Source organism: Chinchilla lanigera, unplaced genomic scaffold (assembly GCF_000276665.1).
Source record: "Chinchilla lanigera isolate Chin_1 unplaced genomic scaffold, ChiLan1.0 scaffold00052, whole genome shotgun sequence".
Taxonomy (NCBI): Eukaryota; Metazoa; Chordata; class Mammalia; order Rodentia; family Chinchillidae; genus Chinchilla; species Chinchilla lanigera.
Genome location: NW_004955453.1, coordinates 4309937 through 4334208, shown reverse-complemented (window position 1 = coordinate 4334208; position 24272 = coordinate 4309937). Strand labels below are relative to the sequence as shown.

General features: G+C 42.9%; 1 protein-coding gene across 1 annotated transcript in view; it reads left to right on the top strand.

Moving 5' to 3' along the window:
• Window positions 1-20032, top strand: part of Psmd1 (proteasome 26S subunit, non-ATPase 1) — a gene marked incomplete at its 5' end in the record, with an annotated part of 83796 nt that extends 63764 nt beyond the window's left edge. Inside the window, 7 exon segments of the mRNA XM_013519960.1 lie at window positions 1363-1465; window positions 5216-5385; window positions 7966-8058; window positions 9944-10030; window positions 10556-10702; window positions 18100-18256; window positions 19819-20032. Coding sequence (XP_013375414.1) covers window positions 1363-1465; window positions 5216-5385; window positions 7966-8058; window positions 9944-10030; window positions 10556-10702; window positions 18100-18246 — 747 coding nt within the window.
• Between the last annotated feature and the right edge of the window lie 4240 nt (window positions 20033-24272).

Sequence of the window (24272 nt, the reverse complement as noted above, 5' to 3'; positions counted from 1 at the left end):
TATCAAACTTCAGCATTTCTAAAACTGAAAGGAAATATAATGATAATAATGCTGCATTTTGTAGTTAAAAGAAAGTAAAGCCTGGAACTAAATGCCTATAAATGGTCATGAAGTAGGTAGTGACAGAGTTAGTTCATTATTTTCCCCACTGTTTTGTTGTTGCCTATGAATCAAATAGGAGAACCGTGCTTAAGGGACATTATTTTGTTAGCACTGTGGAAGGACTGGTAAGATCCTCCTGCCATAGGGCAAGACAGCCATGCCTCTGGAACTGTGAAATGCCTTTACGTGTTACATGGCGAGTGTGTAACCTCAAACAGTCCTTAGCCCAGCCTGGTACGTGGCTGCCATGATCCCCATGACGATGAAGAAACTAAGACTCAGAAATGCTAAGGCAGAGATACTCAGAACGCAGATCTGGTTCTGCTACTCTGCCACTATGTCACAATGTGGTCAGACCAAGACACAAAGAGGGCAAGAGATTCTGAGACAATGTGTGCTGCAGGTAAAGTCATTATATTAGGAAACTCAAATTTGGTGTTTTCTGCTTTTGGCAGATTTGGGGAGCTCCATGATCATGTACTTCTTGAACAAGCAGACTTCTTCCTGGGTGCCTACCATTTGAAAAGCACTGTTGGGAAAACGAAGTGTAAGACATGGAAGGAGCATAAAATAGTTTCCTTATTGCCACCAAACAGATTTAAATGAATCACTTAATTTATTAAAAAGATTTTATAAATATTTTAGTAAAAACAAAACATTAATTAGAAGGTACAGAAAAGAGAAAGAAGTAAACAAAACTTCCCAGTAGTTTCACCCTAAATGAGTCAACATATTTTCTGTCTTGTTGTGTTCCTGTTGGTATGAGTACTTATTCTTACAAGTCCTCTGAAGGCTAATGTGTACGCAGGAGAAAAATCTTCACTGTGTAGAAGAATACAGTGACCTCACACAGCTCAGTGAGGCAGTTCACTTTACAGGGGAACTGAAGTCTGTACCTGTTAGGAAGTCTGCAGTGCTGACAGTAAGCAGCAGAGCTATCATTGGAAGTCTGATAAGGGCCTGAGTTGGCTGGGATGGGTAGGCCTGAGTGATGCCGAATGAAATTGCGTTCAGCATTCCCTTGAGCCTGAATCATCCCCCATGGAGTGGGGATTGAAAACAGAGCTGGTGCTTCCACACCAGCACAGTCAGCACCCATGACTCACGAATGGCACTCTTCTGCTTCGTGTCTGGTCATCTTGCTCTGTTTTTGAATGTTGGGAATCAGAATTGTCTCCTTGCCATTTGAGCCACTTACTGGCTGATCTGAAATGGCATAGCAGATGAATAGAATGAGACTTTTTTTCTTGTTTTTTGCAGGTGAATCAGTTCAGACAGCTGTATTCCAAAGTCATCAATGATAAGCATGATGATGTCATGGCCAAGTTTGGCGCTATTCTGGCCCAGGGCATACTAGATGCAGGTAAATGGTTTTCAGTCTTCCGGTGTATTTATTTACTTAAACAAAATCCAATCAAATAACTAATAAATGTTCTAGCTATGCGACACAGTGGAAATTGAGTCTAAAGCAAATTATTCCTAGAGAAAATTTGGAATCCACAGTTCATAGAGATAATTTAGGTATAGTCATTAAGAGTATAGACTATTAGTTTAAACCCTCGTTCCTTTATGTTACTAGATGAGTAGGTTTGAGAAGTTTTCCCCACCCCCTTTCTGCTTTCTTGTTAGTCTGCGTGATAGTGTTGGGAGGATTAAAAATATACAGACAGGAGCCAGCCTGCCTGGCAAGTGTGAGGTCCTGAGTTCAATTCCTGGTACCCAAAAAATAACAAATTTCAAAAATATACAGACAGCATTTTGAATAATGCCTGTCGTTTAGTAAAGTGCTCATTGAATGTTGGCTGATTTTTTTTTTAATATCTTAGTATATGTTTTAAATAAGTTGACATTAAATTTTTTATTGTTTTTGTTTTTTGGTTTTGGGGGGTTTTTTGTTGGTTTTGTTTTTGTCTTTTTTAAGACAGTGTCTCACTGTATAGTTTAGGCTAGGCCTGAACCCACTTTGTAACTCAGTCTTGCCTCAAACTCAAGGCAATCCTCTTGCCTTAGCCTCCCAAATACTGGGATTACAGGTGTGCACCACCAGGCCCAGCAAAATAATTTTTTGTGGAAAAAATGTTAGACAAATTCTATCAGCTAAAATAAGATACATGGAATATTTGCCTAATAAATGTACATCATACTGGGCCTCTGGCTCCAGAATTTACACACGTTCCCGCTATACTATGACCTATTTTTAAAGATAGAATGATTTTTTTAAAAATATTTTAGACTTGGTATTAGTTTGATGTATTTTTTTTACTGTATTGTTGGTGACATCCCAAAGAGGTAAAAGGAAAAAACATAAACCTACTTCGTTGTTCCCATGTGTGACACTTACTTTATCCTGGCAGTGTAGAATGCAACCCTTTTTAATAATTTTCTGCTAACTTGAAAGATAAGGATAGCACCTCAAGGTTCTATGGCAGTTCCATTATTAGCTGTAGTTCTGCCATTTCTAGAATGTCACGTAGTTGGAATCATACAGTATGTTGCCTTTTTAGGACGACTTCTTTGATAATGAATATTTAAAACAGGATTTAAGAGGAACGTTTTACTGCATAGTCCTTTTTCTTTTAGTTACCACTTTTAGAAGTTTTATTTTTTTAGACAACAATTTGTTTTACTTGCTTATTCAGCCCTACAAGTTTTTACTGCTTTTCACATTGAAGTTAAGAATTTGGAGAGAATTCTGCATTCCAGCTTATTTTTACCATCTTTATTAGAAGTCACCTCTCCTTTCCTTCCTTCCTTTCTCTTTCACTCTCTTTGCGGTATCATGGGCCAATTAAGTTCTGATGCTTCTTTTCCTGTCTGTTCGTAATGATTTTTGCTTTGTGTATTTAGTGCATAAAATTATTCTCATATTCTTTTTCACTACCCTTCTCTAAAACTGTGCTATAACTTCATTAGAAAAATATTCAGTCCTGGTCTCTGTTTCTTAGTAAAGCTGAGAGTAGAGAAACTGGAGAGAGCAGCTTCAAAAGGAAGAAGTTGAAGTTTCTGAGAACTTAAATGATTTGGCCTCAGGGAAAGGCAAAGACCAAGGAAGTTATTATTGACATCTGTTAAACTAATTACTGTCAATAGGATAAACTGTCCCTTGTTCATTAAATTTCTGAATATGAGAGCAGAAAACTAGTTTAAGTCTGAAGAAGATGGATTTCATTGAAATGAAAGAAAATCAGCTGCAAATCTTAGACCAAATAGTACACTTGCTAGGCAGCCTTTCCGTCTTCTGCCCGCCCAGCCCCACCGCTGGGTGAGATACCGTGCTGAGTCCTGTGTTCCCACTAATCCAGCTTAACAGCTGTCCGTACTTCCATGTCTTACTTTTATTATTCAAGTACCTGTCTTCTCTGCCTGACCAAAGATTCTTTGGGATCTTTTCCAATATTTTGTTCCCATTTCTCAATAGATTATAAGCATTTAGTGAACGTTAAGGAGAGTGTAGGTTGGGGCTGGGGATTTAGCTCAGAGGCACAGCGCCTGCCTGGCAAGTGTGAGGTCGTGAGTTCGATTTCCAGTTCCAGAAAAAAACAAAACAAAAAAAAGGAAAGTGTAAGCAGATAATAAATGTATATAATTATAGAAGAATAAAATATACTGACCTTTTCTTCCAGGTAAGAATCTTAAATGAGCTATTGTGGAATACTTTTTAAAATCTTGATCAGTTTGAACAGTAAACTCTTAGCTCTTAAAATGCTGTTTAGCTTGGTACTGAGATGAGTAGGCGTGACGCGTAAGGGACGGGGATCCAGCGGCAGAGTCCAAATGAGGGTCCTGAGAGTAGGCACAGACAAGCTCCATGTTTCTAGGCTCTATCACTTAAACTGAAAGATTTGCACCTCAGAGTTCTGTAACGCAGAATTAACACTGTTGATTCTAGAACAGACCTTGCCACACAGCAGCCCATGGGCCATGTCTGACAAAGATGTGTTCTGTTTTCACTTCCTAACAAAATGTGCAGTATTTGAAAAAAAAATACAAATTAGAACCTCCTGTTAAAATGACCTAACAACCCTGGGCCCGCAGTGCTGGTGATACATCCCCTTTAAATAGAACGCGTGTTTTCCATGTTGTTTTCATCCCCGCTGCTTCCAGCTCATTCCTTTCTCATTGGTTTACGTCATCCAGAAGGCAAGTTTGCAGCCCTAGTGGCCTCCTGGAATCACAGGGCCTCAGGGCTCAAGGATGCTCCAGCTCAGGACTTTGGTTTGCTGGGCATAGGTCTGCTTCTCTGCCCTCTCTAGAGGTGTGGGGGACATGGTGAGTCGTAGGAAGGTCAGGCTCCAAAGCTGTGCACACTCCCACAGGCCAGACTTTTGGTGAAATAATGAGCTCTAATTTAGTCATTAAACATAACTGTGTTTTCACAGAAAGCTTTTAGTTGAATCATGTATTAGAAGTTAAAATTTTCCTTTTGTAGTGGTAGTGCCGAGGTGCTCAAGTTCAAACCCTCATTTTGCCAGTGAGGAAAACTCTTAGAAGTAAAGTGATTGTCAGTGGTCATAAAGTGAGTTAATGTCAGTGCCTAGCCATGTAGGTGATTTCATAATTCCCAGTTAATCCCTGTGCTTAGATTTTTCTTTAACTGCAATATGGATTTTCATAACTATTATAGGTATTTTTCAGATAATTTTTATGCTGCTTAGCACCTAAAAGAACAAGAGTCTGAAAATATATTTTTATAGATATGAATATAAGTATGTATATTTCTGCACTCAAATGTAATTAACGCACATTTATAAAGAACAAAACTAACAGTATTTCCCCTTTCTGCTATCCTTTGCAAATATGAAAAAAATTTTATTAGCATATTAAAAGCCAGTATATAATGTAGGTTAGTATTTAGCATCACAATTTTGATACCCATGGGCTTAGTTTTTACAGTATCTGCCTATAGAGAAAGAAGCCGTAGATTTGCCCTGTGTCCAGCTATAGTACTTCCAGTTTGGGAGACCATAGATAGCTCTCTAATTCTAGGGGTTCCATATATGATTATATAAACTGCAGATTAAAGTAATTACCAGCTGGTTCCCTAGTGCAATACTTAGAAGTGCTTATTATTGCCCTACTGAATTCCTGTTCATGTTTTCTCTTTTTTCTACAGGTGGCCATAATGTCACAATCTCCTTACAGTCCAGAACTGGGCACACTCACATGCCTTCTGTGGTTGGTGTCCTTGTCTTTACCCAGTTCTGGTTCTGGTTTCCGCTCTCACACTTTCTGTCATTGGCTTATACCCCTACCTGTGTCATTGGCCTTAACAAGGATTTAAAGGTATGTGTGCGAGGTCTCATCTTGGTAGTGTATGCTGTTCATATTCACCCCCACCCCCGCTCCCAAAGATTCCCATGAAACTTTCAAGATCTCTTAACTCCATAGCGTATTTTCCCCTCCAGTTGAATCATCACCTTTGAGTGGAATGTGTTGGTGGAAGTTTTGAAAGATCAAGTCTCCTTATTAGTTGTATAATTTTGGGATGGTTAGAAAGGGGACTGAATATAAAGAAATGAGCTTTTATAGACCACTCTGAGTGATTTTATCTAATTGTAAAGCTTGTGAGATTTGGGTATGGTGGCACACACCTATGATCCCAGCACTTGGGAGGCTAAGTGAGGCAGGAGGATCGCTGAGAGCTGGAGGCCAGCCTAGGCTACATAGTGAGTTCCAGGGCAGCCTGAACTACATAGCGAGACCCTGTCTCAAAAAAAACAAAAAATGCCTTGTTATATCATTGTTTATCTGCTTATTGCATTTATTCGATACATGAATCTTTAAATTAAAAGGGGTGGGGCTGGGGATGTAGCTCAGTGGCACAATGCCTACCTGGCAAGCGTGAGGTCCTGTTCAATTCCCAGTACTAAAAAAAAAAAAAAAAAGAAAGAGAAAGGCTATGGAAACTTGTGAAGGATTTCAAGCAGATAAATTACATGAGGTTTGCATTTTAGAAAGATCATTCTGGCTGGGTGTGGTGGCGCAGGCCTGTAATCCCAGCACTCAGGAGGCTGAGGCAGGAGGATCATTGTAAGTTTGAGGCCAGCCTGAAGTGCATAGTGAGGACCTGTCTTAAAAAGATCATTCTGGTATCATTGGAAACCTATTAATGTTACTGCAAAATTACTGCTATAGCAGTAATCTGGGAAAGGAAGAATGAGGACCTAAACTAAGTCTTTAACAATTAATAAGGAATGGGACTGCGCATGGTGGCACATACCTATAATCCCAGCACTCAGGAGGCTGAGGCAGGAAGATCACCCTGAGTTGACTATCCTGGGCTACATCCTGAGTTCAAGGCCAGCCTGAACTGAGACCTCATTCCCCCCCAAAAAAAAATTAATAAGGAGTAAAAGTTTGAGACAAATACATAGTTCAGAGTTATGTGATCCTGGAGCAATTGACAGAAGAAAGAGTTATACTTCAGGAAAAAGCAAAATAGGAGTATGTCTCTTTGGTAGTGGCAAAAAACAAGACCCACTGTAAGGAACCAGAGACTCTGCTGAAATGAAAGTTACCACTTGGGCCCAAGACTTTCAGCACTGTGTGCCCTGTCATCACTGATTGGGGCCCTCTGGTGTGTGGGGACAGGCCCTTCACACTGAGGTACATCCCTGGGCCTCTTTAATAGTTTTTATTTTGAGACAGGACCTCACTGAGTTTGCTAAGTTGCTGGCAGTGGGCTTGAACTTCTGACCTTCTTGCTTCAGCCTCCCAAAAGGGCTGGGATTATAAGGGTGTGCCACCATACCTGGCTCACATTTGAGAGGGAGGGTGTACCAGGAATTGAACTTAGGACCTTGTACTTGCCAGGCAAGAGCTGTGCCACTGAGCTATGTCCCTGGCCCACCTTTTTTTTAACTGTGTGTTTTAATGTGGCTTGTGTTAGGTCTTTCTGAGTCCTGTGACCTAATGATTCACTTTCTTAAGGTCAAAGACATTTTAACCTTTAAATAACTCTTCTATCTGGTCATCACTGTTGTTAAAATGTCCTGTTAAGTGTTCAGAGTGGAAAAATTTTGGGCAAAGACATAGCTGATTGAATATTTCATCATATTGATTTTTTTCATTGTAGCCCTTTGGCAACCAGTTGTCCTTCGTTAAGTTTTTCAATATTAGAACTTTACATTTGTAAATATTTAACATTTTTATTTCTCAAAACAAGAATATTTCTGTTTCCTGCCCCTAACTTTTAACAGTGTAATTGAACATCCTGTGTAATCTTTGGAGGCTTTTGTCCTCTGCCAAACAGTTGTATGTTCTCTGTTTTCATTCTTCACAATGAAAGTGAGGTGAAGAAGATTGGGTTCTTTCCCCTAGTGAGTTTGGTAAATACCACTCTCCATCAATGCAAATTAGGGAAATAGAGAAAAATGCAGTCTGAAGAAGTTTCTGCTTTCTCAGTAAGTGAAGTTAAGCTGACTTCTGCCTTAGGCTCACATTAGACCTTTCCCTGGTATGATTATATGGTGGGAAAGCTGTATACAGACTGGTATGTGAGTGCAGGGTGGTACAAGGAAGGGATAGGCAGTCTGGCTGCTGGAATGGGTAATGAGGCACTCTACAAAGAAGGGGCAGTTGATTTGATGCTCACACCATGAGTAGGACATGCCTGCTCAGAGACACAGAGCTGCAGGAATATGCAGGGGACTACAGTTAATTCTGTAAAGTGCCTAAAACTAATTTGATAAAAGAAAATAGATACCCTTCAGAGGAGTCATTATCATTGAATAGTTCTGTAACCAGATGCTTAATCGGCATGGACTTCAGGTTTGCATGTATATGCTGTTTAGAAGCACAGAAGTCTTAAATCTTGATATTGATTATTTTAATGGAGGAGGCAAAAAAAATTTCTTTCTTCAGATGCCGAAGGTTCAGTATAAATCAAACTGTAAACCATCCACATTTGCGTATCCTGCACCTCTGGAAGTACCAAAAGAAAAAGAAAAGGAAAAGGTAGGTCCTTTGTTCCTGTGAAGAGCATTTGTTCTTATATAGAGGAGCTCCTAGATGTTCTAGTGGTTTGTTTTTAAATAGGTTTTGTTGTTTAAAAGTATGACCAGCCAAAATGCTGTGATTAACAGCTAAGGTGAGTGATGTCATCCACATGCCCTTGCTACTACTGGATCAGTATTAGCCTGGCAGCTGTACTTCTAGTTTTGACCCACGGTGTACCCACCTTGTGATTTTGCTGTATAAAACTTTCAGAGAAGTGAGCTCATTGGCAGTCCATTCAGGATCCCTCCTGTCTCTCAGAAACTATTCCTATTCCCCAATAAATTTTTACCAGTGAAAAAGTATTACCAGTCAAATCTAACACCACACAAGAATATAAAGTAAGAGGCTTTTCCTCTCTTGGTTACCCAAGTTCCATGTCACAGGAGTCACAACTTGTGAATCCCCTAGGTTTCCTCAGTTCGTGGAACCACTTACTGCATGCTGTTCTACAACTTACTATTCCATTCTCACATCTGTGTTTAATACTTTCAGTTTATATGGGTTTCTTTTTTTCTCCAAAGCTGCATTGTTTTACCAGTTCCTTATTTGATATACATTTAAGGGTGTTCCTAATTTGTCACTGCTGTAGGTAGGCCATAATGAAAGCCTCTATACATGCATGCTTATGCGCTTGTGCAAGTATACCTGTAATTAGAATTGTAGGTATGGAGGTGCTTGACCATAAGTAATGCACATTATTTCTTTTCATAGGTGTTAAGTAATCAGCCTTTCGAAATGGCTGTCACCAATTTATACTCCTGCCATGTACAGTGGCACTCACGGGTACACGTTAAAGAACAATGCGTTTAGAGAGCTGCGCTTACCCATGAAGTTCTACTCAGCAAAATTACCCTTCATGACACCACTGTACAGAAAGAATTCCTTCTTATAGAATAAGGTTTTGGGCCGGGGATATAGCTCAGTGTATAAGCGCCTGCCTGGCAAGTGCAAGGTCCAAAGTTTGATCCCCGGTACCACCAAAAAAAAAAATAGAATAAGGTTTCATATTTGACAATTATTGGTTATTGCTACAAATTTTATGTGTAAATAGGGATGATTGTGTAACTGACCAAGTTGAAGGTAGCAGGTAATGAATACCCTCTGACACCAGCACCTGTCTGGTCAGCTGTGTTTCAGAACCATCTTTCGGGTCTAAAACAGCCAGCGTCTACACCAGTATTGCCCAGTTTTTCAGAGTCCCTGTTTCACCTTTGATTTCAGCGAAATCCCATCAAGAAAGATCATTCCAGGCCAGTCCTGGTGGTACATGCCTGTAATCCCAGCACTCGGTAGGCTGAGGCAGGAGGATCATTGTGAGTTCAAGGCCAGCCTCGGCTACAGAGTGAGCTCAAGACCAGCCTGAACTCCATAGCAAGACTTTGTCTCAAAAAGACAAAAAAAAAAAAAAAAAAAAGATCATCCCAGGCAAACTATTCACCCACTGTGTATTACAGTTACAGGTCATCTGGTCATGAGAACACCTCTAGGACCAGAACTGGAGGAAAATTTTTAGGCTTTCCAGGCTTTCCCTGTAAAGCAAGAGAGGGTATAACTTCCAGACTCCTATTTTAGACATACATGATAGCAAATTCACACTGGGGATAAGCTACAGATGAGAATAAGGTGTTATGTTGGAGACAGCCTCCAAGCGCTAAAGAGCCTCATGATGGTGGTGAATTATGTAAATAAATGTTGTCCTGGCTTTTCCCACTTACTTTCTGCTTATTTTGTTTTTTAAAATACTGCCAGAAAACAAGAAATTATTGTTGGACTTAGTTTTCCTTGTGCTTGTTTGTTTGAAGATAAGAAATTACAACAAATTTACCCTGTTCTTTTTCTCTAGGTTTCCACTGCTGTGTTATCTATTACTGCCAAGGCTAAAAAGAAGGAAAAGGAAAAAGAAAAAAAGGAGGAAGAGAAAATGGAAGTGGTAGGTATAACTTGGTGGTCATATAGGCTGATGTATCTTATCTCTGTGGTCTAGATTCTTCCTTAGTTGAACATTATTGTAGTTTGCTCTTGGCTTCTTTCAAATAATTATCCTGTTCCAAGCATATAGAATCATAATTTTACCTGAGAGAGTCTCTAGAAACTTACCATTTATCACAGAATAGGAGGAAACAAATCAGGAAATAGTAGAAATCTTTCAAAACCAAGTCAAATACCATTACCAGCCCGGGATATGGCAGGAGGATCGTTGTGAGTTTGAGGATCAGCCTGGGCTACAAAGTGAGCTCAAGGTCAACCTGAACTGCATAGTGAGACCCTGTCTGGAAAAAAAAAAAAAAAAAAAGCAAATACCATTACCAGCCCTAAGCAGAGGGGTGAGTCTCCCTCCTGTGAGTCGGGCATCTGTTTCACTGTACTTCCATTGTACACGATAGTGGTTCAGTAAACTTACTCACCAATGTGAATAGAAGTGAACCTGTATTGAGCCACTTTTTTTCCTGCCTAGGATGAAGCAGAGAAAAAAGAAGAAAAAGAGAAGAAAAAGGAGCCTGAGCCAAACTTCCAGCTATTGGATAACCCAGCCCGAGTTATGCCTGCCCAGCTTAAGGTCCTCACCATGCCAGAGACCTGTAGATACCAGCCTTTTAAGCCAGTAAGTCGCCAAGAGTGTTTAGCTGTATGCGGCAGTGGGGTATTAATCTGTAGGGCAACCTAATGTTGATACAGAAGGGTAAATGGCCAGAACACTGAGTAGGCTCACTACTGCCAAGAACCTGCTCTAAGCAAGAGGGAACGTTCCCCTGTGTGCCATATAGGCTTTGAAGAGCTTTTGTTTTTTCTGGTTGACTCTGCAAACTCTGCTGTACAGCATGATTAGATACACAGACTATAGAGCCAGTTGTACTGGCTTGAATCTCGATTCTACCGTTCAGGCTATGGGACCTTGGGCCAAGTTCAGGTCCAGAAAGAGAAGACGGGGCAGAAGAATGTTTGAAGAAGTAGTAGCAGAACACTTCCCAATTTTGATGAAAAGCTAATTTCTACATCCAGGAAGCTCAGTCAATTGGAAATAGGATAAATCCAAAGAAGTCCACACCTGTATACATTATAATCAAACTTGAGAAAGAGAATTCAGCAAGGGAGAAGCAACTTATCACTAACAAATAAGTCATCCCCAATAAGATCAGAATGCGATTTTTTAATCAGAAATATGGTGACCCAGTGGCCACAGGGTGGCATATAGTACTAAAAGAAAAAGACTGAAGAATTTTGTGTCCAGAAATACTGTCCTTCAAAAACTAAAGAGAAATTAAGATATTCCCAGATAAACAAAAACAGAATTGGTTAGCAAACCTGCCTTATAGGAAGTAATAAGGAAACCCTTTGGACTGAAAATGACTCTGCTATCGGATACAAAAGTCACCTACACAGAGCAGTTACTATAGATAAATCAATGCTGATGTGAACAGTATACAGAGGTATAATTTACGTTATAGTAAGAGCACAGAGGGGTGCGGTTACACTCTTTCCAGGCGCGAAATTACTCTGTGCTATTGGAATTACACTGGTTGTTGATCAAACTAGATGCATAAGATATTAATTGTAATCTTAAGACTCTCCAAAGAAAATAACTCAAAAACATAAAGTAAAAGGAACAAGGTAATTCAAGTAAAATACTAGAAAATATGTATTTAATGCTGCAGAAGTCAGTGGCAGCAGAAGAGAGAAACAGTATCAGACATACAGAATGCAAATAGCAAAACAGCAGGCACCAGTCACACTTTATCAGTGATCTTGTGAGTGTAAAGCGTTACACATGCCAATTAAAAGGCAGAAGTTGGCCAGTGGGATTTTTTAGAAAAATGATCGAGACCTGGGCATGGTAGTGCATGCCTATAATCCCAGCAATGGGGAGGCTTAGGCAGGAGAATCACTGCAATTTCAAAGTCAGCCTTGGCTACATAGTGAGTTCAAGACCAGCCTGAACTGCATAGTGAGACCCTGGCTCAAAAGACAAAAAAAGAAAGAAAAATGATCAAAGCATGTGCTTTCTAAAAGAGACGTGCTTTAAATTTAGAGACACAAATAGATAACAAAGGATATGAAAAGGTATGCCATGCAAACACTGGCACACAAAAAAGAGCTACAACAGGCCCCTAATACAGACAAGGTAAACTGTCAGGCAAAAGTTATTGCTAGAGAAGATGATTAAATATTTTATAGTGATAAAAGAATTGATGGATCAGGAAGATGTAACTATTGTAAACGTGTACATAACAACAGAGCCCCAAAATATATGAAGAAACTGAGGAAATTGAAGAGAGAAGTGAAGAATTCAACAATAGTAGTAAGAGATTTTAGTGCCCCACTTTGAATCATGAGTGGAAGGACTAAGTAGAAAATCATTTAGAAGACTCGATAACATTATAAGCCAACTAGACTAAATCGGTCCACAGAAGAATCCATATGGTGGTAGCGGGATATATATTCTTCTCCAGTATACATAAGACACTCTCCAGGACAGACCACATCTCAGCCCATAAAACACATCTCAGTCAATTTAAAGGTAATGACATCATTCAAAGTATGTAGGGAAGTAGCTATCAGTAACAGAGGAAATTTGGGAAAATCACAAATATGTAGAGGTCACATAATAATACTCTTTCAAGTAACCAGCGTATCAAAGAGGAAATACATGGGAAATTAGAAAATACCAGTTCATTGTTTTAAACAGGCAGAAAAAATTTTTTAGAAAAAAAATCCAATAAAAATACAAAGAATTATGTGAAGCAATAATATTTTCAAAAATAGTTGGAAATAAAAAGGAAAACAATAATCACCAAAATTCACCAGACTCCACAAAAGCAGTGAATAGAGGGGATATGTTTAGCTAGAAGTACCTATATTAAAAAGGGAGACTAAAAATAATAAGATAATGTGAATAAAAAGATTTTTCTGCTACTCAGGAGGCTGAGTTAGGAGGATCACTTGAGACCAGGCGTTGAAGGCCAGCCTGGGCAGCAGAGTATGACCTTGTCTGGAAAAAAAATTAAATTTAAAAAAAAAGAAAGATCTCAAATTAGTAATCTTCCATTTTAAAAAGCTAGAAAAAAAGGAGTACGATGTAAACCAAACTCAGGCAGAGGAAGTGGATAAATATTAGAGCGGAAATTAATGAAACAGAGAGCATTACAAAACCAAAAGTTGGCTCTTTTTTTTTTCTTCTTTTTTTTTTAACAAATTAAGACAGAAAGAGGCTATTACTACCATACAAAAATAAAGTGATTGTGTGTGTAGTCCCAGCTACTCGGAGACTGAGGCAGGAAAATCACATAAGCCTAGGAGTTGGGGTCAGCCTGGGCAATGTAATGAAATTCCACTTTTTTTTTTTTTTTTTTTTTTTTTTGGTTTTTCTCCGGTACCGGGAACCAAACTCACGACCTTGCACTTGCCAGGCAGGCGCTTTTGCCGCTGAGCTAAATCCCCAGCCCCTGAAATTCCACTTTTAAAAATAAAAAATTAAAAAGGATTATAAGGTTTTACATTAGCAACTGCATATCAGTAAATCAGATATCCCAGATGAGATGGGAAAGTTCGTAGAAAGCTGCAAAACTACCAGACTTAACTCACGAAGAAATGGCAAATCTGAATAAATGTGTAAAAGCAAAAGGGTTGAATTAGAAATCAGAAAACCTATCACAAAGAAAAATCCAGGGGCAGATTGCTTCACTGGTGAGTTCTGTCAAACATTTTTTAAAGATTAACATTGGTACTTACAATTAACATTGGTACGTTACAAACTGTCTTTAAGAGCAGAAGAGGGGAGCTGAGCATGGTGACGCACGCCTGTAATCCCAGCACTCAGGAGGCTGAGGCAGCAGGATTGTTGCGAGTTCAAGACCAGCCTGGGCTACAAAGTGAGTTCACGACTGGCCTGAACTGCACAGTGAGACCCTGTCTCAAAAAGACCAAAAAAAAAAAAAAAAGAACAGAAGAGAAAGAGCATTGGCAAATTTCATTCAGAGAGGCCAGCCTCACCTCAATAGTGAAATTGGACAAGGCTGTTACACGCAGCCACAGTCCAACCTTCACGTGTTCGAAGATTAAAAAACAGTGTTTCACAGTGTCAGTAATGCTCAGTTTATGCTACAGATTTAACAGAATCCCAGCTGCCATTTTTGCAGAAATAGGCCAACTGATTCGAAATTCATAGAAAAATGCAAGAGACCCAGAATAGCCAAAAGAATCTTGAATAAAATTGAAGGAATCACACTTGCCAATGGCAAAACCTTTCTACAAAAGCACAGGAATGAAGACAGGTGCGGGTTGTTCTGGCATAAGAATAGACATAGGGAGGGAATGGAAATAAACTGAGAATCCAAAAGTAAACCTGCTCGTTGATGGTCAACGGACTTTGACAAGGGTGCTAACACCATTGATTAAGGAAAGAATAGTTCTTTCAAGAAATTATGCTAATAAGAGCTAAAAGTATAGAACTTAGTATAAACCTATGTGTACATCTTTGTAGCTTTAGGCATTGTTTTCTCATATAGGGTACAGGTTGAGTACCTCTTATCCAGAATGAGACTGGACTGTTTTGGATTTTGGAATGTTGGCATGTACATAATGAGAAAGCTTAAGGATGAGACCCAGATCCACATAGGATCTCATACACATAACCTAACGGTCACTTCAGACCTCAGTGTAAGTATAGCCGCCTTGTGGCTGCATTGTCACGTGAGGTCAGGTACAGAATTGTTCATCTCTGGTGTCATGGTGACACCCAAAAAAGTGTCACATTTGGGGCCAATTCATATTGAACATTTTCAGATTATATTCAACCTGTTCCTAAGGCAGAAGCAAACCCCAAAAAAAGGAAAAAAAAGATCAGTTGAATTTCATTTACTTAAATACTTCATGTGATGCTAGGAATCAAGCCCAGGACCTCACACATGCTGGGCAAGTACTCTAGCATTAAGCTGTCCCAGCCCTCAATTTAAAACGTTTATGCTGCAAATCACCCATCAAGATAGTAAAAAGACAACCCACAGGAGAGGAGAAGATATTTTCAGGTCATATGTCTGAAAAAGTATAATATTTTCAAGTCATATTTGTATCCAAAATATATAAGTAACTCTTACAATTCAATAGTATAAATAACCTAACTTTTTTTCCAACCTAACTTTTTTTTTTTTCCAGACAGGGTCTCACTATGCAGTTCAATCTGGTCTTGAGCTCACTTTGTAGCCCAGGCTGGTCTCCAACCTAACTTTTAAATAGGCAGTATTCTTTGTTTTTAGTTTTTGGGGGATGTGTATCTGGTGCTTGGGGTCAAATCCATAGCCTCATACATGCTAGGTAGGAGGTTCAGAGAATTTGACTAGACATTTCTCTAAAGAAGATACAAATGGCCGGTAAACACATGAAAAGATGCTCAGTATCACTAGTCACTAGGGAAATGCTAATCAAAATCACAAGAGATAACTAAAATCATACCCAAGAGAATGACTGTCATTTAAGAACAAAAGACATGATAATATGTTGGCAGCAATGTAGGAATGTAAACTATTGTATCCACTGTGGGAAACAGGTCAGCAGATCCTCAAAAAGTTGAATGTGTTCTTTCTGTTACCTGGTAATTCCATTCTCAGGTATATAGCTATGTGAAATGAAAGCTATTTCCATAAAAACTTGTACACTAGTGTTTGTATCAGGTGGAGGATCATGAGTTTGAGGCCAGCCTGGGCAACTAGCAAGACCGTGTGTCAAAATAAAAAGGCTGAGGATGTGGCTTAGTGCTAGAGCACTTGCCTAGCATGTGGAGGCCCCAGATTCAAGCCCCAATGCATGCCCCCCATCAAAAAAAGAATGAGTAATGTTTTTGGGTGGTTGGTTGGTTGGTTGGTTGTGACAGGGTCTTACTATATAGTTCAGGCAGTCCTAAACTCACTTTGTAGCCCAGGCTGGCCTCAAACTCACAGTGATCCTCCTGCCTCAGTCTCCCAAGTGCTAGGATTATAGGCATGAGCCACCACACCACCTATGTGAATATTATCCACCATTAAAAGGAAAGATATATTGATATATGTATAAAGATAGATAGGTAGATATATATATATATATATAACCTTGAAAAGGTTAGGCTAGGCGAAAGAGGCCATACTCAGAAGCCAGATACGTTACGCTTACCTCTACAGGAAGTGTTCAGAATAGTGTGATCTACAGAGTCAGAAGTTAAGATTCTTGGTCCCCGGGAGTGGGAAGGGAGGAAAATGGACAGTGACTCCTAATGGGTGCAGCGTTTCTGTTAGGTGGATGTGGATGTTCTCGAATTTGATAAGTGGTTGTACGAGTTTGTGAATGTACTCGAGTGTACACTTTAAGAGTACATTTTTGAGGATTGCGAGTTAGAGGCCAGCTTGGGCAACTTAGTGAGATCTTGTCTCAAAATTAAAAACTAAAAAGAGGTAAGGATGTAGCTAGTGGTAGAGTACTTGGCTAGCGTTCACAAGGCCCTGGATTCAATGCCCAGCACTATAAACAAACAAAGAAAAAGAGTGGCTTTTATGCCATGTGACTTAGGCCTCAGTTTATGAGAAGTGACTCACCCCCACCCTCAACAGCAAGGCCCTCAGACCCTCCTTGGGGGTGCAGTTGAAAGGGGAGCTGTTGTTGTGAAAGGGGGCTACATTCCTGCTTGGCTTCCTGTGCATCTTAGAGCAAAAGTGGAGTGCTTGGCAGCAGGAAGTGTGGTGGAGCCTGTATCTTCGTCCTCCTCCGCCTACCTAAAGATTGTATTGCAGGATCCGGGCTGGATTCTTTCTTTTCTATTAAGCATGAAGTGTTAGTTATAACCTAGAGCTACATATTTACAAAAAATAGGAAGCCCTCCTGTGAACATATGTGTTTTTGTCTGTTTGGTAGCAGATTCTTGTCTGTTTGTCCATTAGAAAGGTTGAGTAATCTTGAGGCCATGAAGGGTTAGGACAGTGATCTGATGCTTTGTCCTTGGGGTGAGTGCTGGTATTGAGGCAGAGTCCATTTGCCAAATGCCTCCAAGACAGGCCAGCTCTTTAAGGATTGTAGGTTAAAGTGTGTAAGTGTGTACATTGGGAGAAGGGGATCATTTAGAAATTCAGTAAGGCACACCGGTTTTATAGCATAGCAGGGCAGAGTCCTGACGAGCACAATCCGATTACAGTCCACTGCAGAGAGGCTTATACATATGTAAATTATTTGAGTAATGTGCTTGTGCTTCTTTTCCTTCCCAGTAATGTGCTTTGGTAGAAATATGCTTTTTCCAGATGTACCCTGCCACTGTTGACTGATTTAATTTCAGAGAGCAGCTTTCCATTTCCTTTGACACAGGGAAGCAAATAGAATAAGATTAGCACAGCCAGAGATGGGTAAATAGTTTGGTGTGTGGATTTACCTTCTGCTAATATGTTGAGAAAGGGCTTAATAGAGTCCTGCTACAGTCTCCCTGCCCTATGTCTTCCCTCAGTTTGTATTAGCTTGTATCACAGGGGTTTATAGATGTCTCTGTGGTATTTATATTGTTTTCTCCACCCTTCAGCAATTGCTGGGGGAAGTGGCTTTTCACTTGTGAATTTTCTTATATCCAAAATGAGTCATCTCCCAAACCTGACAACCACTGATGTGCGTTCATGTCACCTGGGGATCTTGGGGAAGTACAGCTTCTATGGATCCGAGCAGGACCAGTCTTTCAGATAAAAGGGGCTCTGGCCCAGCACCGACAGCTTGAGCAGGAAGGCAGCAGGGTGTGCAGCAACAGGCACTGAACTGGAAAATGCTAGCGTGAAACCGGGTGCAGCCTCCACACGGCAGCGTCACGTGCTCTGTCCTGCAGCACCGCCGGCTCAGCTTGGCAGATACTCCACAGAGGTCGCGGTTTTCTTTACCCTTTTATAGTTTTCCCCCAGCTTTTTACCTGCACATCTGCACGGCGGTGTGACAGATGTGCACTGTAGTTGTCGAATACCCTGACGCAGGAGCCGGGCTCATGCTGTGCGTCCTGTGTGTTGACAGCTCTCCATCGGAGGCATTATCATTCTGAAAGACACCAGCGAAGACATCGAGGAGCTAGTGGAACCCGTGGCCGCACACGGCCCCAAAATCGAGGAGGAAGAGCAAGAGCCAGAGCCCCCAGAGCCCTTTGAGTATATCGATGACTAAGGGACCAGACGTGAGTGTCAGACTGTACAAGTGTTTCATGCAAGGACGTTGTCTCACTTTCCCCCTCCTTGTCTACCGACATGGTATGAAATTTCCCCTTTCTAACCCTTTTCTGCATGTGTAACCAGATTCCTTTTCTTCTCTAACCCTGCCCTGCTGTACTTTACCAGTGCTACTCAGTGGCTTTCTGTAAATCTTGTAGGCCCTGAGGATGGAAGATCGCTGCGGCATGTGAGCCTGCTCCGTGCTGCTTTCCTCAACAAAGTCCCACCCAGCATGGTGCTCTTGCCCGTGATCTCGACACTCTGAGGCAGAGGCAGGAGGATTGCACATTCAAGCTCAGCCTGGGCAACTTAGTGAGACCCACCTCTCAAAGTAAAACAAATTTTTTTAAAAGGGGGACGTAGCCAGGCATGGTGACGCATGCCTGTAATCTTAGCTCTCAGGAAGCTGAGACAGGAGGATCTCCATGAGTTCAAAGGCCAGCCTGGGCCGCATAGCGAGACCCTGTCTCAAATAAAATAAAACAAACAAAAGCTGGGGCTGTAGCTCAGTGCGTAGGTCCTCAGTTCAGTCCCCTACCTCCTGTTTCGTATGCTCCGTGCAGTGTGCGTGTACATTCTGATGTAAGCATTGTCCGTAGATCGCACTTTGAGTAGCACAGGCATAACTTCTGATCTTTCACCCTCTCTCTCAGAAATACTTTTGACTCTAAAAGCCTTAGCATTCATTTCTTGGTGGATCTTGAAGACCTAATGTACGTAAGACATGCTGTGTGCTGGGAGTCAGGGGTCAGTCAGACCACTCCGCAGAGCTCTGTACAGTTGCAGATGACCGTTTGCCAGTGTTCTAGCAACGTGGAACCAGGCTTCAGGTGTGAAAGATGCAGGAAGCGGCCACTCTAGTTCCACCCAGTGCACATGTGAAGACACGAGCAATACGGAAGCCGCTTTTGCTAGTTCTAACCTAGCATGCATTTTCATAAAAATATTAATGTATTCTACTGTATAGGACAGTGTCATTTCTTATAACCAAATAAAAATACACAGACTGGTGGCACATCTAGCCTGGTGAGTATTAAATATTGACTAGCAATTAATGGAAGCTTTAGGGAAATCTCAGGTAAATATTAAGGCAGATTACTAGGAAAATGTATTCATGCCTTAGAGAGCGGGGGATTTATACTAAGTGCTTTGCTATATAAATTTGCTTTTGAAAATTGTCTTTACAGCTTGATGGTCCCCCACTGCACGATCGCCCAGCCTGTCACAGAACTGAGTTGACTCGAGTGGCCCCTTCCAGCCTTTCATACTATCTCAGTGAAGCCCCCCATGATACTTTTTGAGGCAGTTACCCACAGAATGACTTAGCGGTCTGTAGCTGGAAACTGGATTCTTACTGGTTTTTAAAAGGATAAAAATACTAGGTCTGTTAGAAGTTTGGAAACTGGCATATTAGGACTCCAGGGGCAGGGTTAGAGATTTAAGTCTCGATAGCCTGTTGTTTTAAAAAGTTTGAAATAAAGAATGACACTGCTTCCACCCGCTTCCCTCCTCTCCCCTCCCCACCCAGGACCTCTGGCTGCTCCGAAGCCCGGCTGGCCGTGGGGAGAGCGCGGCGCGGGCCCCCAAGGGACCGGCTCCTCCGTGCACGTAGCCTCGCTCTGCGCTCACCTCACGAACTCGTCTCCAAGTCTTTGGCTGAAGAGAAAACACGACTATTTGGTGTGCTCTTTCACAGAACTTGGTTTTCAAATAAATATATTAAAACCTCCAGATGGGCAAGACTCGGTTGGTTGTGATTTTTTAACCTGGGTTTTAATGGTTCAAATTACCTCCACCGAGCAGTACCTAAATGCAGAGAACTAAGTCATGAATGCGGTAGGAGCGTGTGAGACACTGGTGGATAATGAGGCTGTTCTGCACCTGCGGATGTGAGGGTGCTCGTAATTGAGTGTGACGGTCACGCGCTCCTTTTTCCTTGCACAGTAATAGATGTCTTCAATTGTGCATTTTTAAAAAGCACGTAGCTTCCCAATTTACCCGAGGCACTCTGCCCCTCCCTTGCCATGCTAATTCAGGTCGTCTGAGTCTGAAAACTAAGGAGAAACAGGTCCTTAGTGGACGAGCCCTAGCACATCGGTCTGCACAGCCTGAGGTTAGGTCCGGGGCTGAAGGTTACTGAGGTAGATGGCTCCACTAATTGCATTGCGTCTCCTCCTGTGTAGAGCCTTCGTTTCCGCAGTATCAGATGATTCTATAAAGGAGATTATCTCATTTCCTAGCCTCTCATTAGCTATGGCCTTCCTGTTGGAGCTGTAACACTGCCTGCATTTTAAACAGTTATCTCTTCTATTTCCCTTCATACACAAATGTTCAAAAACCAGAAATCTCACAACAGTATCACTGTCAAAATTGAATGGGGGGGGAGCGACACAGTCACTGGCCTTCTGCCCACCTTCCTGCGTCCTTCTAGAGGAGCAGGCCGGACCCGAGAGCAGTGCACACCGGCTCCTGCCCAGCAGCGCAGCTCGGAGTCCCAGCCTCAGGAAGGATGGTGTCGTGTGAGGAGGGCGGGCTGCACGGCGGAGCAGCCACTTGGGTCAGATGATGAAGCTGCCCAAGAAGCAGAGAAATCCAGAGCCACTAGAACAGCGTGGACTAAAGTCCTGTGAAGACGGTGGGAGTAGCAGGGATGGGAGCAGGGAGGCCCGGGTGGTGTTGTGGTGGCACATGGTGGTACACAGAACAGTGAAACCAGGAGAATAAGTGGCTTCGTACATTGGACCTAATCCTAGGAGCCAGTCTCCTGGTCTGCAGGGAAAGGACTGCTCGCCAGGTGTGTGGCCCAAGCCTGTAATCCCAGCACTCCGGAAGATGAGGCAGCAGGATCACAGCAAGTTCAAGGCCAGCCTGGGCTACACAGACTATGTCAAAATACCATGGAGAAAAAAACGCCTTTTGATATTCTCTAATTTTCCCTTCTGTCTTAGACCTCCCTTTTATTTAACAGATTGTGTAAGTGCAGGGATTCTTTGGTCCTTGGGCAGGTCCCACTGCCCTGTAACTGCTGGCCATCCTCAGGAACTGGTGTTTGGTCATCTTCACAGTCTGTGCTTTCTCCAAGCAGTATCACCCATCCTGTGCATCTTCGTGCTGGTGGTTCTGATGTCCGCATCCAGCTCAGACCTTGCTTTCCTCCGACTCCTAGTGTGCACATCCAGCCACCCAGGCATCTGAGCTTGGTCTGCGTGGCTGTGCTTGGCCTGTCCGGTAGCCCTGTGTCCAGCACTCTGCTCCCACTACTCCCTACTCCCAGCGGGAGAATGGCGCTGGCCGCCGCCTCCTCCACTCCAATCTTTTTGTTGTTGTTCTGGGAATCTAACTCGGGACCTTGTGCTTGCCAGGCAGGCACTGTGCCACTGAGCTAAATCCCCAGCCCTTCCTCCACTCCAAATCTATCTAAAATGCAAACCATGTTGGGCTCAGTTGAAAAGCTTTCAACGCTTCCTCATTGCATAAAGCCCAGGCCCTGGCCTGTGTGTTCATAGCTGTCCGGGCTGAGCTGCTGCTTCCTCCCCAGCCTGCTCTGCAGTCCTTGCACCTCACACTTGGAGCTCCTTCCACTTCCTCCAGGGCCCGCGACCTCCTTGCCCCTGCACATCCCGTTGCCCCTGCCTAAAGTACCCTCCTGTTGCAGCCCTCTGCAGTTTTGGTCTAGATCTGGTAAAGCTCTTGGAATTACAGTGGAGATATATTTTGATGACCCTGTCCTAAGCTTAACCTGTCAAGCATCATAGCTTGGCAACATTGGTCGTCTCCTCTACTGACTGCGCAGCTGGATGTAGCTGCGGCTCCCTGAGAAGATCTGGCTGCATATCAGCCCAGGAAATACTCCAAATTCAAAATTTTAAGTGCATTTCACTGATACTGCCTTTGCAGTATCTTAAGTTGAAAAGTTAGAAGCCAAACCATCCTGAGTTGGGGACATGTAGTGATATAGTCTGTTTTTAGAGACTTGCTCTCAGATTCTTCTCACAAGGCTCAGGCTAGCTCCCCTCCGCTTCCTGTGGACCGGGTCCTGGCCCTGTGGTCCTCATGCCGCACTATCACCCATTGCGTAGTTCAACTATCTGAACCCCACCCTGTAGCTGTCTTGCGAACTGCTCTTGGGAGCGGCCATTAGCTGCCACAGCTAAGACTAAGAGAATAAGCTCAGTAGTGTCCACGAGCAGGAGGCACTTGCTGCTTCTGTCTGGAGCTGCCTTCCCGTGGGCCTGATGTTTATCTTCACTTCCTGCAGTGACTGTATTCTCCCCTGAGAACTGGTTTTTAGTAGGTTTTGCTTGTGAGCAGGCCTGGCTCCTCTTTGCAGCACACATGGTGTCTCTGGAATCTCACTGGCACAGGATAGGGAAAATTGAGTTCTAAGACGCTTTGGTGGCTTTATCCCAGCTGTGTCCCCAGCCTTAAGTCCAGCATCCCTGACGCACTTGCTCTGTCCAGAGAAGCCCTCAGCAAGTGCTTCTGGATGTTTTAAGAATTCAAGTTCCTTGACAGGTGAGTGGTCGATGCCAGTCCACATCAAATCATGTCGTGGAAACACCAAGGACTCCAGCTCCAGACTGGGATTCAGGTCCTGCCCCTGCCCTTTCTTGGCTTCCTCATTTGTGCAGAGGAAATAGTATTGGCCTCAAGGTTGTTGGAGACTATGAGCCGGGCGTGGTGGCGCACGCCTGTAATCCCAGCACTCGGGAGGCTGAGGCAGGAGGATTGTTGGGAGTTCGAGGCCAGCCTGGGCTACAAAGTGAGCTCAAGGTGGGCCTGAACTGCATAGCGAGACCCTGCCTCAAAAAGACAAAGAAAAAGGTGGTTGGAGACTAAATAACAGCCCACTGCTACAGGCTGTGAGGGTTGGGATCCAGATGTGTCCCCAAAGGCTCATCATGTCGAAGACTCACTGGCCAGCTGAAGGGCTTCAGAAGTGATTGATCTTGGGGCTGTAATGGTGCCAAATGGATGCAGCGCAGGGGAGTTCTTTAGCCGAGTGGGCTGTTGGGAGGAGGGGCCTGGTTGGAGCAAGTATGTCACAGGTGCGGGTGGCTGAAAGGGTGTGTTTCATGCCTTGTCCCAGCTCTTCCCTCTCTCTGCTTCTGTCTGCCATGGAGTCAGAGGGTTCCTTCCTCTTTTAAGTTCCTCTTCTCAGGAATCTCATCACAGAGAAGGGAAGTGAACACAGGCCTACTGTGTGCTAGACACTGCTGAGCGCCGCTTCCTCCCGCGCAGCCACCTGAAGAGAGAGCTGCTATGTCTAGACATAATTCAAGCAGACAGCCCAGCGCTGGATCGGAACGGCGTGGCCTGTCGGCTTGCAGTGAGGACACTCCAACTGAAACAACTTGCTGAACACTGAAGGCCATTGTTACAGCTGGCTTCAGGTTTGTTTCCTGTCTTTCCGTTTAACCGTCTTCCCAGAGCCTTCTGGCCCCTCGCTCTTCTGGGAGCGCTTGCCTCAGCAGGTCAGCAGACCCACGGTGAGCACTCTGCCCATGCTGCGTCCCTACCCCCTGGAGATTTGTGTCTCCTTCACACTCCTAAGCGTCCTCCTCGCAAAGGCCGCGTTAACAGGAGCTGCCCTGGGCCCGGCATAGGCTGTTGGCTTCGAGCACTTCCCATCTGTGCGCTGGGATGGGCAGTTCCGCTGGGGCATAGAAACGCTGTGTTTTCCAATCAGCGAGTTAATGATGTGTAATAAAGTTGTATCCGGGAGATAATTACCTTGAAAGGTCTTGGGCATTCCTGGAGCTGGGACTTGGCGAAGAGTTGGACAGATAGCGCATTTCCCATCAAGTCCCGTTCCCATGACCCGGGGCGGGCAAACTCTGACTCTGGTGCTGGCGTGTCAGGGAAACCCTGATTCATGCCACAGATGAAGAGGTTTGGGAGCATCCAAGCTGCTTGCTTCTGCTGGGCATGAACTAGCATGCTGCAAAGAAGGGCGGGGGTTGGATCTCAGCAAAACCCTGC